The sequence below is a fragment of the Chrysemys picta genome, chromosome 2, assembly GCF_011386835.1.
Source record: "Chrysemys picta bellii isolate R12L10 chromosome 2, ASM1138683v2, whole genome shotgun sequence".
NCBI lineage: Eukaryota > Metazoa > Chordata > Testudines > Emydidae > Chrysemys > Chrysemys picta.
Genome location: NC_088792.1, coordinates 149,864,598 through 149,878,695, shown reverse-complemented (window position 1 = coordinate 149,878,695; position 14,098 = coordinate 149,864,598). Strand labels below are relative to the sequence as shown.

Below are 14,098 nucleotides of genomic sequence, written 5' to 3'. Positions count from 1 at the left end.
TGAATGAAAATTTCAGCATACTGGAACTCGAAAAAGCTAGTAGACAAGAGCAAAACTACAGCCCTATATAAAGATACCATATGTAATGCAATGCTTAAGCACCTATTGGAAGGCAGCATAAGGGTTTCTTTTAAATTATATAATAATCTCTGGGAAGAGGAATACTACCGGCTGAATGGAAGCAAGCAGTGGTTATACTGATAGGAAAACCTGCCAAAATACGCACGAGACCTGATGCGTCGATCTATTCCGCAAAATTAAGGAAAGACTGAAAAATGAGAGCTTAGTAGCATGCTTGGGGAAAAAACGAAATTATGCACTGTGTACAGAGAGGTCTCGGGAAAGGAAGCTGCACAGCTGATCATACTGTAAGATTAAAAAGAGAAATACAAACCCCCAGGAGGAACAGAGCGTTTCTGACAGCTGTCTTCTTGGACACCGAGAAAGCAGGACACGCTGTGGAGGGAAGGCTTGCTGTAGAAGCTAGCCACAATTGGAATAAGAAGAAGAAGGGTCAAGCGGGTAAGAGACTACTTAAGTAATAGAAGAACCATACAAGTAAAGATGGGGGCAGCTTTGTCAAATCTTTATAAATGAACTAATGGCTCTCCCCCGGGGGTGTTATCAGCTCAACCCCGTTTAACTTTATGACTAATGATCCCCTGGGGAGTATACAGGCAGGAATAGTTATTATCTGATTTGGGGATGACTGTGCGATATAGACCCAACATAGAAGGCTTCCGATAGCTGTGGAGAGAACCAGTAAGACGCTCGAGGGGGATGTGGTTTCAAAACGGGGAGATATGCGGGGATTTAAGTTCTCACTTGCTAAAGCTAAGATCGTCCCAAAGAGGAAGACTGGGGAGGAACAGAACTTCTCTCTCTCTCTCTCTCTAGATAGGGCCCGTTGTTTTCAGCTTTTATTTTATTTAATTTCCCCCTGGAATTTACAGTGTTTATTACAACAACAAAAACAGGCAAAAATCAGTGCAAAAAACGACTAATAATTTTTCTGGGTAAATATCGGGATTTGTTTTGGTGGATGGAAAGACAGGGGATGGGGTGGGAAAGTATTCAGTAGATTAATGCTCTGACTTCCGTTCATCAGTGTGGTTTGGTGCAGAATTAAAACAGAACTCAAAACACAATGCCACCTCCGAGGTTAAGAAAACAATAGATCTCATGCAATGTATTGTAGTTTCCTAATAAAACAAGTTATTTTTTATATATCTGAATGATACAAAAGTAGGGTGAACATCAGAAAAAACAGAATAATATTTTTTGTAAAACCCGGGATTTTTTCGATAAAAATTGGTTTCAACTGAAAACAAAGGGGCTTATCTGTATAGAAAAAATACAGGCAGCTCAACATTTGACATTCTTAGGCGTTATGTCCAACAGCAAGCTCACTTGGAAGGGTCATCTAGGTAATATCAAGATTAAATGTAAAGCTAGGATGAATCTGCTTCAAAGAATTGCTGGGAATGCTTGGGGTATGCCGAGCCTTTAACTCCACTTCTAACTCAACACTCGAACAATCAGAGCTGAGCTGAGCCCAAGCTCTGCAATTCGCAGGTGGTGTGAATATCACGATTCCGTTGTGTGGGCTGCAGGTCGCAACCGGAGAAATGCCTATAAATGGAAGGATGAAATTGTTAGATTTCACATTTTGGGCGAAGGTTAATGGAAACAGAGAAGATCAAAGTACTCAATGAATAGACGAGGACTGCTGGGAATTAAGTAGAGAAGAAGTAAGTGGATGCCACAAACTCCCAGGGTCAAAAGGTGGGTAAAAGACTTGGGTGAAAAGGAAGGTCTGGATGAAATTAAAATCTTTAGTCCTGGGAAATCCACCTACAGCTGGACGGTTGTGGAGCTGGAATGATAAGAACATAAGGATGAGCAGGGCTATCAAATATGACGACTAAGATTTCTGAATTTATACATAGCAAATGGGGCCAGCTTTGCTAAAGCTCTACTGACGGTTCCAGAGACAACAGCACGGGCAGAGTGGGAATGGCCTTTATATCCCCAAATTTGGAATTAAGAGATCTAGGAGCCTAGCCAATTCTGCAGCCGTTTGATGGCCAAATTGATGGGTGCACTGTTGGCACTGACCTGCAGAAAGGCTGTATGCTCAGCTATGGCTGTTATCCTACCTGACTCTTTACTGGGTGTAACAGCGATTAGAAAGGAAGCCTTGGAAAGCAGGAATGACTTATTCAATGAAATATTGTTCTTAACTATGGAGATAGCACAATTGGGTGTATATATATAGTAACAGTTTGGATTCCAGGGCACATCGGGACACTGGGCAATGAAATAGCAGATAAAGCCACAAAAACTGCCTTACAAAGTGAGGAGGTTGAGAAAACAGGACTTCAAAAGTTTGGTTAAGAGAGAACTTGCAAAGGAACGGGAAGTACTTTTTCCAAGAGGAAAAAGGACAACGGTTCCATGAACTATGTCCTCAACTTGAGGATAATGGTCTATTAATAGCTACGACAGCTCTGAATATGGTTACTTCCGTTCTTCAAACAGCTCGCTGTGACCCGAATGGTAATTTATATTTATGAAACAAGCACAAAGACGTGCTCTGTGACGCGTGCAAAAGTCTAAGATCCAGCTGAGAAGCTGTTGTGGTAACGCAGGGAGTATTACACAAAAAGATTCTTTCTCAAGAACTGAGAGGCCACGAGGTGAAAGACTATCGTCGGAAAGGACTGGTGAGGGCGCCGGGAAAGTGGGGCAGCCGTAAAAGAGAATCACTTCGCTTTTCGAAGGATACTGGGCTAGGGGGGAGGATATAGGATTTTGATGATGCGAAAACGTCTGAAGATGAAGCATAAAACAAGAGGAGAAGAAAAAGATAGAACAGAAGAGGGCTGCAGGGAACGTAATCTGGAGTTTGGGCAGGCAAGCCCAGAGGACAGGACTGGAAGATGGAGAAGGGGAGCAGAAAAGAGTCCAGGGAAATAGCAACAGGATCTGGGATCAAGTAGAGGGCAGTTGCTAGACTCAGAGTCCCTGGTCTGGAAGCCGGAGTAGTGGGGGGCCCGGGTTCCCCTACCAACCGCTGGGGAAGCGGCAGAGGGCCTGGCCCTGGAGCCGGCACACGCACAGCTGACCCAATGGGACTCTGAAACCTACAAGGGTAGGACTGTTAATGACTAGCCGGAGGGCTGAGTCACACGGTGAGTCCAGGAGAGCGAGGTCAGAAAGGGATCGTGACCTGAGAAGTACTAATCCCTAGACATGGCCACCAGGAGGCTCTCCAGCAGTGACTAACTCTCATCACAAGCCTGTATCACCTTCTGAACCCTACGACTGTAACTCACACGTGTGCCTACGTTCGCTTGCTTTGCCCTTGTACATAACTCTCTCGTTTCCTTTTCCTACCTAATCAGTCTTCAGGATTGGCTACAAGCATCTGTGGTGGAAGATCTAAGGTGCAACTGACCTGTGGCAAGTGACTGGGACTGGGGATAACCTGAATATCGCTGTGATTCTTGGTGGAAGGAAGGGTCCGTCGATCACAGAGATACACTCACCTGGGTGGCGAGACAGAGTGACGTACCCCAGGGGTACTGTTATAGCACTGGAGGAGCTTGCACTGGTTGGTGAAATCTAAGCATAGAACTCACCACCCGTTCGGGGTTTGTGCCCTGGTGTTTAACAGTCTGCCCTGTGTTTGGTATCATGCTCTTGCGTCACTGCTGGGAGTGTTACACTAGCGTGACTGTAAACTCAGGTGTAGATGTGCCATGAAGGGTTAGCCCTTAAGCGTGACTGGGAACAGATGGGTGTGTCCTGTCCGCACTAGAATTTCAAGGCATGTTAGTGGACATGCGTTAGAACGTGATCCGTGCTAGGGGTACCAATGAAAACTATTCCAGGGCTGGGCAGAGCAGGGGCACAGAAACAGGAGAAACAGGCCACTCCATGGGACGGCCTAAACGCAAAGGCCTGCGCATTGCACTCACTTATAAGGGACTTTGCTCCCTAAAGGTTTCTGCCAAGGATACAAAATCTGGTAGCCCGAGCCTCCAGCACTTTGCTCCTTGGGTAGATGCCAAGCTAGGTGTAAGACGCTGCCGCAGCAGACTTGGCACTGGTCTAAATGACTGCACGAGGGAGAGCCAAGCCCTCGGAGTGGCTGGCTGCCCAGGCAGCCTCCCCTCACTGCAGCCCTGTTCAGTCTCTGAGGCCTGTCCCCGGGATTCAGGCCCGGGGTGTTGGACCGTACAGCAGGCTACTGCCTCTCCCTGCTTCATTTACAGCTTAATGGAGCCCAGAGTGACCTCCTGCTCCGGCCTGTCTGTGACTCCCAGCCCCAGAGGGAGCAGCTGGCTGCAGATCAGGGCTCTGGGTAGCCCTACGGAGCCAGACCGGCGTGCAGGCTGCTGGATGCTGCGTCGGCCTTGCCCTCCCGGCTCGGCCTTGCCTCAAGTGATTGCCAACAGCGGCATCTCCCCCGCCCCTTCTATTCAGCCCCCTTGGCACTAGCCCCGGGGTGGCAGCCGGGGCCCCGGGGTGGCAGCCGAGGCCCCGCGCTGAGTGGGGAAGTGTCTGGACCTGGGTAGAAGTGAACACAGCTCACCCTGCCTGGGCCACGGGAAGCTCCAGGAGGGCTAGAGCAGCTCCTGGGACGCTCGCTGTCCCAGGCCAAGGCCTGGGTCAGGAACAGCTTGCTCCCCAGGTGAGGCCCGGCACCCTTCTCCCCAGGCCTGTCCTACCATCCCTGGGGCTGGGCACGGTCCTGGGCTCCACACACTTACCAAGGTCAGGCCACTGTCTGCCCATCGCACTCTGGGCCAGCTGCCCGCGGACTGGTCTCGACTGTGACTGGTCCTCTGCGCGGTCTGCTCTGGGGCTGGCACTCGCCGCACAGTCGGGCCAGGGACGGGGGCCGAAGGCAGGGAGCCCAGCTGGGTGGGGCAGGCCCTGGCACTTGCCCTTGGCCGGGCTAGTGATGCAGAGGGGCAGGAAGCCCCCTCTGTTGTTTGTGAGCAGGAACATGCAGCCCTCCCCATCTGGCCGGATTGCCACAGGAACGTGGCAGGGCCCTAGCTCAAGGAGGGCAGCGTGGAAAGAAGTGGGTCTGTGCCCACGGAGGCGTTCGGAGCAGGGCTGGGCTTGGAGCCGGCCAATTCAGCCCCACTTGCCTGCACGCTGGCCCTGCCCCATCCGGACTGTGTGCTCAGCACCCTCTGCGCGCATGCGGGCAGCTGGTTCACCCCGGCAGACATGGCCCAGAGCCGTGCGTAGCAGTGCCCGCTCCTGGCCATGCAGAGCCCACGTCCAGTGCAGGAGGTTTTGGGGGAACATGAGCAGGGACCGCCACTCAATTCCCCAGAGCCGGGTGGCTCGCAGGCAGCTGGGAAAGCGGAGGGGCAGCAGAACAGATCGAGAGCCATACCAGTGCAGCCGGAGGGAGGGTTCCTTTCGGGCTGGTGACCCCAGCGCTGCCTTTGCTGCTGTTCGTCTGCGGCTGCAAAGGAGAAACGCACCCTGAAAGACAGGCTTGGTGGCCCATGCTCCCCTCCACCCCCCACAGACCTTCCCAACCCTACGGGGCAAGCATGGATCCCCTGCATTACGTGGCCAGGCCGAGGCGGACATGAGCAGGAAAGCCAAGTGCCTGGCGTGCATCCAGGGCTCCAGAGAAGGCCCAGATGTGGGTGAGACACAGGGGAACTGTGTATGGGCAGCTTTGCAAAGCCCTCCTGGCCTGGGAGAGACGCCGGATATTCGAGTCGTGGCTCCGGGCCAGGCAGAAGCTGCAAGCGGCGGGCGCCAGCTCGCCACAGCACTGGCCTGACAGGAGCCTGCACCGCCGGCATCATTTCCCACCAGCCTCGGGATCTAAAACCGATCTCTCTGCAGCCCCAGCATGCTGCTCACCTTGCCAACATCAACCTTCTTGTTCAGTAAGCTCTTAGCTGCTGCATGGGGAGGGAAAGGACAGGGTTAGTGGCAGTTCCCCCCTCACCAGGACCCGCCGTGCTGCCGCCTGCCCTTGAGGGGCGGAGAGAGGCCGCTTCAAACCCAAACCCTGATGGGTTACGCCCGAACGCAGAAGGGGAGCGCCACCCCTTCCCCTAGCCTCCTGCACCCGGGGAGCCCCCACCTTCACCGGCTTGAGCGGAATACGAGATGGGGACTCAGAAAAGATCACAGCGGCCGTGGCAGCCGGCCCCGTTGGCGGCTGTTCCCTTCATGCGAGGGCAGCATGCCCTCGGTTTCCCTGCTCAGCAGAGCTGCCCCAGGCAGGCCCAAGTTCGGCCAGCGCACACGCGAGCAGAGCCGGGGGCAGGCTTTCCAGGGACAGCGCTCGGCTCTGGCAATGATGACCCCCCGGTCGCCCCAGAGAAACCCTCCAAACCTTCCTAAGTGGAGCAGCCCTGGGGTCTCTGCTCTCTTCCCCCAGCACCTGTTGTGACCGCTGGCCAGCAGGTGCCGCTAGAAACCCACTGACTCAGAATGTCTCCTCCCAGCTGGACCTTTCACTAGCCCCTTCCCCGGTTCCTAAACGCAGGCGCTGGGCAGAGGGTGCCAGCTGCCTCCGCGTGATCTCCCGCTGTTCGCCCTCTGCACCAGTCTGATCTACCCTCACCCCCGTCCCCAGGGCCCTTCTCCCGTGCCCTCACACCAGCCGGCTCAGCGCTTCGCCACCTCACAGCCAGTCAGCTGACAGCTGAGCGGTCCTTCCTCTGCCCCAACCCTTCCCACGCAGGATCACGCCCTCCAAGAGCCAGCCCCCAGCTACTACTGCCCCTCCGGCCGGGAGCTGCCAACCGGGCAGCACGGCACCGAGGCGCTCTCAGAACTTGGCACAATCTCATTTCATTCCTTGAGAGCACTTCCCTCCCCCCCCCCCCCCGATCTCACCATGCGCCCACCAGGCAGGCTGGGGGAGGGGGGGGGTGTCAGCCTGCACTCCTAGAGGGGCACGTGGAGACACAGGGGTTAAGGTCCTTCCCCAAGGTCAAACCTATGCTGGGACTAGAATTCAGAGATGATGCCCAGCCCCTGCTCTAACCGCTATCCCGCACTGCCTGAGCTCCCAACCCCCTGAGAGTCACAGCCTGGTGTCCATGGCCCTCCCCCGGTGGGGTCCAAACGGCAGAAGCTTGCTCTCCAGGAAGCAACCCCTGGAACCCGCAGCCCCTGCTGTGCTCTGGGTCCTGTCTTCACTGCCCTGCCCAGCCCTCCTGCCCTGTGGTCTCCAGCATGCTAGGCTGTGCTGCGTGCTTCCCCGCTGTCCCCTCTGGGCCTGACTACCTGCTCTTTCGCCACCCCTCCCCCCTCCTTGGGTCTGAATCTGCATTCAGAATAGCCAACAACTGTCCTGTGTCAGCCAGCCCTGGCTGAGAGAGCAGAGGAGCTGCAGGTCTGGAATGACAGGCATTGGCAGAGATGTGGCAACCCAGGGCTGGATATGCTGGGGGTTGGTAGTCAGGATCAAGGGGCACCAGCAGGGCTGTGGGGGGAGCCCAGGGCTGGGCTAGCAGGGAGATGGGGTCAGGATTGAAGGCACCGGCAGAGCCAGGGATGGGGGCCAGAACTGGGATAAAAGGAAGTTGTGAGTTGGGATTGAGGGGCACTGGCAGGGCTGTGGGGAGCCCAGGGCTGGGATAGCAGGGGCTGTGGGTTGAGAGTGAGGGGCACCAGTATAGCCAGGGGCAGGACTGGGATAAAAGGGGGGTGTGAGTTGGGATTGAGGGGCACCAGCAGGGCTGCGGGGGAGCCCAGGGCTGGGATAGCAGGGGCTGTGGGTTGAGAGTGAGGGGCACCAGCAGAGCCAGGGATGAGGGGCAGGATTGGGATAAAAAGGGATTGTGAGTTGAGATTGCGGGGCACTGGCAGGTCTGTGGGGAGCCCAGGGCTGGGGTAGCAGGTGGCTGTGGGTCGGGAGTGAGGGGCACCAGCAGAGCCAAGGGTGAGGGGCAGGACTGGGGTAGCAGGGGCTGCGGGTCGGGAGTGAGGGGCACCAGCAGAGCTGGGGGGAGCCCAGGGCTGGGATAGCAGGGGCTGTGGGTTGGGAGTGAGGGGCACTGGCAGAGTTGCTTGTGGTAAGCCTAGGACTGAAACAGAGGGGCTGCCGGTCAAGACCGAGGTGCACTGGCAGAGTGGTGTGTGGGGACAGATTGCACACCACCAGCCTCTATCTGCTGGCTTTTAACTGGTACCGTTTGTCGCTCATTCGCAGACAGAAACCCTCTCTGAACGCTACCCGAGCATCGGCGCTCGCCCTACGGCCCGGTGACTAGGTGGAACACAGGGAGCGCCGCCTCCCGGCCCACTGCCCCACGGCCACCTCTGCCTCCCATCCCCCAGCCAGCTCTGAGGAGAGAACCCGGGGAAAAGTTTGCTTACCTGAGAGAAATGTACAGAAGAGGAAAGCGAGAGAGACAGGCAGGTGAGAGGAGAAGGAGGGAGTGGAGGGCAGAGGAGAGAAGAGAACAAAAAGAGGTGTTGATTCCGGCAGAGTGCAACGTTTGCGGGGAAGGGGAAGTTACCACTCACAGCTGGCCTGAGCAGTCACACTGATGAGGGTGCGGGGGTGGGGGGTGGATAGTAGCCTTTTAAAATGCCACAGCAGTCAGAAAAGCGACAAGGCAGAACGAGGCAGCTCTCCGCTCCCCGGATCGTGTCTCTCGGTGTCACCGAAGCCAAATTCTTTGTCATTCAAGCACATTGGCCCTATTCCCCCCCCAGTACCCCCTAACATTGCTTCCCCCCCCCAATCTGGGGTTTGAAGTGATCCTTGGTAGCGTCTGGTGTTCAATTTGGCTTTGCTTCATGCAGCCAATTTCAAACGAGCGGGCGCATGCCCACGACAGATCTATCCTGCCGTGGCTTCCTGTCACTCTGCTGAGCCCAGGGCGTGGGAGGGGGCTGCTGACTGGTCCACGGGAAAGCGTTACCGGTAAGCACGGCCGTAACTACTACAGCTGTTCCTGCCGCTGGCGCATTCGTAACAATGCGGGTTACTGGGGGGCTTTCCAAGGGACGGGGCCGACGCTCCGGTGCTTAGAGTCTTTAGGGACGGGACAACCCCCTGTGAAAGATCCGCCGTGGTGCAGCCAGGAGGTACCGGGATAAACACAGGATGACATTCGCTGGCCTGCGCCGTGCAGATCAGCCTGGATGATCGTCATGGTCCTTTCTGGCCTTAACCACGCAGAGCTTCTTCGGCCCTGACAATAGAGGCTGTGATCAAAAGGTAGCTGGTAGCTTTCCTTGGCTCTGCAGCACGGATCCAGTGGCTGACAGCGTCTGTCACTGGGCAGCACACAGCCACGGAGGGCACCCAGCCAGCAAATCCGGCCAGCTGTGACTCAGAAGGGAGCTGTTTGGGTGCCTTTGATAAAATGCACTGCGCAAGTACCTACACTGTGCTGAAAAGGCTACAGGCTTGGCCCACAGCCATGCTCTATGTGATGGTCTAGCTGGAGTCGCCCCAAGATTGGAGGACGAGTTACTCCAGGATTAGAAAGCGTCTCGAGGACTTGAGACATCCGTGCAATGCCCGTGGGGACAGAGGTCCCAGCTCAGGCTTTGGCAGAGCATTCCTCGCATCTGGAGAGTGAAATGGTCGGTTCTGCCGCAAGCCAGCCCGTCGGCTGGGCCTGACAACAAGGGAGCTTCGCACTTTCCAGCTGTGCTATTAAGGAGGGTCAATATCCCTCGCTGAGGGAGGAAGAGGGGCGGAGGCATGACTCACCCAAGCTCACCCAGCAAGTCAACGCCAGAGCTGGGAACAGAACCCAGGAGTCCCAGCCCCCAGTTGAGCGGCCCATCCCCTGGGTCACCCTGCCTCCCTAGAGCAAAGCCACCAAGCACATAAACTGTGCCTGCCTCGTCAACCGTCACTCTTCCACATGACACAGAAGAGCAGCTCTTCCAGGGCTCGCAGAACCTTGCAAATCGGGAAGGGGAGCTGCCTTCATACCTTTCAGCAGAGCCCCCTGTGGGGAGCATCCAGACAGGCGGTACCAGTAGCGTCTGGCAATCCTGGTGCCCTCCTGCAGGGGACAGCCGCCTGGCTGGGAAACGAAAGCATGGCGTGCGCTGGGAGGGAACCCAACCTCAGAGACCATCTACGTGCCACTGGCAGTGGGCTCCCATCCCCACGGAGGAGGAAGTTGGCCATGCAAAGCGGTCACGCTCGGACCCTCAAAGCTCTTCTGACTGGTAACCCAGCCAGAAAGCAGGGGACGAGGTCCCCAAAGCCCAGCTTGACCCTGGGCTCTCCAAACCTAACTCCCAAAGTCACGCTTGGGAATGCCCGTCCACAAGGTTCAAGCTGCCGGATGCCCTGCGCAACACGTGTAGGGTGAGGGACCTGGTCTCATCATGTGAACTCACAGATCCTGGCACAGCACGACCTACCTACAAGACTGGCCCAGATGCTCCAGTAACCGTCTGGGGGGCTCATCCCCAGTAGCCATGGCGAGGGGAGGGGAGATGGATGCCAGCAGACTGAGATCTCTCATGGCCCCCTGGGCGTGTCACTTTGCTATGGCTGGCTCCTGGACCGGCAGGGAGCCCAACTGAGTGTAAAGTGAGGGACTGCAGCTTGGTTTCCTGAGGCTCTGGATTGGCAGAGGATAGAGCTCTGGGGAGGTGATGCATTCGTTCCTGTGACAAAGTGGGGGATTTTCTTATCTTTTCATGGTTTTCCAATGGTTTGCACGCAGAGGGAGTGGGACTCAGTGCCCCTGGGCGTTACTGGTTTAACGAGGTGAGGGGAGAGGGAGTTTGTTGTTACAGAGGACCGGAGAGGAAACTTGGGACCCCAGCCAATGGCCTGGAGGAGGGACACCCGGCGACTGGTGACCTGACGACCCTCACCAGAGACCCAGCTCAGGAGTCGCAGCCAGTTCTGGCCAGTGGGAGGACAATGGGCTGCGGAGAGAGGACCCCATGACCTAACCAGCCGGTTCCAGCTGGGGGTGGGGGGGAGAGGAGAGGAGGCCCAGACGACTCTGTTTACCTGGAGAGAAGACAATGGACAGAGGCGGGGCCTGGGGCCGGTGAGATCAGATGCCCAGCTGGGAAGAGGGGGGCTCTGGGCTGGAGAGGGGGAGCAGGCAGAGCCCACCTGGATGCAGGGAGACTGGGATGTGCTGTGCTGAGGGAGGCCAGGCCTGAGGGTCAGAGGGTTTCCTGTGCTGTGTTCAATGCTCAATAAACCCTCCTGTTTTACGCTGGCTGAGAGTTACTCTGGTCTAGAGAACAAGGTTGCATCAAACCCTTCGGGGGGGGTGGAGGCCCCGGGGGTCCAAAGCGAGTAGATTCCCTGAGGGAGCCCGTGGTGAGAGACAGACATGCTAAGGCCATGGCCGGTTCTAGGCACCAGCAAAACAAGTTGGTGCTTGGGGCGGCACATTTTTAGGGGCGGCATTCTGGCGCGGGCCATGTCACCCCTAAAAATGTGCCCCGGCCCCCCTAACTCACCTCCGCTGCTGCCGCTCGCGCGCTGCTGCTCGCCCTCCCTCTCAGGCTCTCAAACCCGGGAGGGAGGGGGAGATCCCGAGCGGCTGCGGCGCGCAAAACAGCTGATTCGCGTGCCGCAGCCGCTCAGGATCTCCCCCTCCCTCCCGGGTTTGAGAGCCTGGGAGGGAGGGGGAGCAGCGGCGCGCGAATCAGCTGTTTCGTGCGCCGCGGCCGCTCGGGATCTCCCCCTCCCTCCCGGGTTTGAGAGCCTGGGAGGGAGGGGGAGACCCCGAGTGGCCGCAGCACACGCGCTGCTTCTCCCTCTCCCTCCCCCCTCCTAGGCTTGAGAGCCTGGGGGGAGGAGGCAGGGCTGGGGATTTGGGGAAGGGGCGGAGTTGAGGCGGGGCCGGGGGTGGGGTAAGAAAAAAACAGGTGGGGAGGTGGCCAAAATTGTTTTCGCTTGGGGCGGCAAAAATCCTAGAGCCGGCCCTGGCTAAGGCTCAGAGAGGTGCGGCTCCAGGAGATGGAGGGCCTGACCCCAAGAAAGAGTGGACCCCCGAGAAGAGCTGTCTCACTGAAAGGGGTTCCTCCCACGGACTGCACAGGGCCAAGAGTAGGCACCGTGACAGTTCCCCAAAGGAGAAGGGTGCAGAACCAGAGAGGACTTCACACCTTAAAGCCAGCAGGGAGAACCCAACACTCTGGGCTTATTCATTATTAGAGACAATGGGAAGACTCTGGAGGGCTACAACCCTGGCATGACGGGATCGGATGCAGGAAGAGGCGAGACAAAGCCAGGCCCGTTGTCTACAGCTGAGGAGGCTGCCAGCAAGGTGGGTGCTCCGGCAGAGATCTCTCGCCCAGAGGGCAGGGGAGATCTGAACATCAATGACAAGAAGCCTTGTGCACCGTGGGTGAGGCTTGTCTGGAGACAGAGGGGATGGAAGGGGACAAAGCAGGGAGTGGGGCAGAGATGATTTAGTTGGGGTTTGGTCCTGCTTTGAGCAGGGGGTTGGACTAGATGACCTCCTGAGGTCCCTTCCAACCCTGATATTCTATGATTCTATGAACCTCACGGGTGGAGGGGCCAGAAGCCACTTGCAGCCGCTCTCCATGTCCTGGAGGATGGTGTGTAAAATGAGGTGCAAAGGGACCCTTTGGGCCAACCATTTGCCTAACCCATCGGAGCAACTGCCTGCCACACCTACAACGAGCTGATGCGCCAGAGCCAGAGCTTCTTCTGGGGGAGCGGCACCAGGCGGGACAGCAATGGAGGGGTCACAGGCTGTGTATCCCCCTGGAGAAGAGGGGAGCAATGCATTCAGCACCCATTGCTTCCTATCAAGGCCCGATCTAGGATCCCGGATCTAGGGGCTGGTGTACACTGCGGGGGGGTCTACGTGAATAGCATAGCTGAAGTCGAAGTATCTTAGATCGATTTACCTTGGGTCCTCACGGCGCGGGATAGACGGCCGCAGCTCCCCCGTCGACTCCGCTACCGCCGCTCGCGCCGGTGGAGTTCCAGAGTTGACGGGGAGCGCGTCTGGGGATTGATATATCGCGTCTTAACAAGACGCGATATATTGATCCCCGATAAATCGATTGCTACCCGCCGATGCAGCGGGTAGTCTGGACGTACCCTAGGATCCAAACTTGCTTCAGGGCTGAAGCTGTCCATTCAGCACCACTGGTGGCTCCGGGTCATCTTTTGGTGATCAGTCCAATACATCGTCCAGTGGCCAGCAAAGGCAGCCCAGGAGGTTCTCCACGGGGGCTCTCTGCTGTGGCAGGCTCAGGGCCTGTTTGTATCTCTTTCAATTGCTCTCCTGGGTGGGCATCGCTCTTGCTTCTAGTTTATTTGTCATCCTTGGCCCGTGACTCTATGGCCAATATCCGCCATCTGCCTGGCCCATGTTCTTGTGAAGACCAGAGATCTATTATTCTGCTACGCCGAGCTAAGCAGCACCAGTCCCGCTCCAGGCCGAGGCCAGAAACCCCACCTCTCCCTTCTTGGTGTGGCAGCTCCATTTCTGCTGACGCTATCACTCCTTTCCAAACTCCCGGGCCCCTCTCCAGTGCGCAACACCGATTGTTTCCCCCAGTGGAGAAACTCGTGTGACTCACTCACTTGTCCTCCGTGCTGCTGTATGAAAAGCCCTGACATGCTCCGCTCAGTTCTAGCCACCTGCTGCTGACTCCACAAGGGGCTGGAATGTGACTTTGACACAACGTCTCGCAGACAGAGGGGAAGTGGATCCAGAGAGGGCGCAGCCAGGGCAGGAGAGTTTGGAAGCTGCTCCTGTGTCAGCCATTGAACCATCGGGGCGTTTCTCTTTTCAAACGCGCGTTGTCAGAGCTGGCGGGGCAGTTCCCGGGGTCAGGAGAGTGACAGCAACTTTCCGCATCAAGAAAATCTGTTTACGGGCAAGTGACAGCAATCTAGGTGCATCTTCATTCAGGGGGTCTCGGGTGTAACCGGATCAATTTTAAATCGATTTCATTACAGCTCCCTAATATACACCCCTGGGTGTCACCCTAAATTACCCCCTCCCACGGGCCTCTGCTTTTCAGATAGTCACCGGCTGTTCCCACATGCCCCTCTGAGCCCTGCCATAGCCACCCGAGGCAGCGTCTCTCTCCTTGCAAGCTTCCA

General features: G+C 56.7%; 1 protein-coding gene across 39 annotated transcripts in view; it reads right to left on the bottom strand.

Moving 5' to 3' along the window:
• The window catches only part of CAMK2B (calcium/calmodulin dependent protein kinase II beta), a 141,833-nt gene that overhangs the window by 22,485 nt on the left and 105,250 nt on the right, over positions 1 to 14,098 (bottom strand). For 26 of the 39 annotated variants that reach the window (XM_065584335.1, XM_065584342.1, XM_065584334.1 and 23 more), the window contains 2 exons: positions 5,905 to 5,945; positions 5,420 to 5,491 (listed from right to left, as the gene is read on the bottom strand). In XM_065584335.1, the coding sequence (XP_065440407.1) occupies positions 5,420 to 5,491; positions 5,905 to 5,945 (113 nt within the window). The remainder of the gene's footprint in view (positions 1 to 5,419; positions 5,492 to 5,904; positions 5,946 to 14,098) is intronic. The other 13 variants (XM_065584341.1, XM_065584338.1, XM_065584336.1 and 10 more) reach the window with 1 other exon arrangement.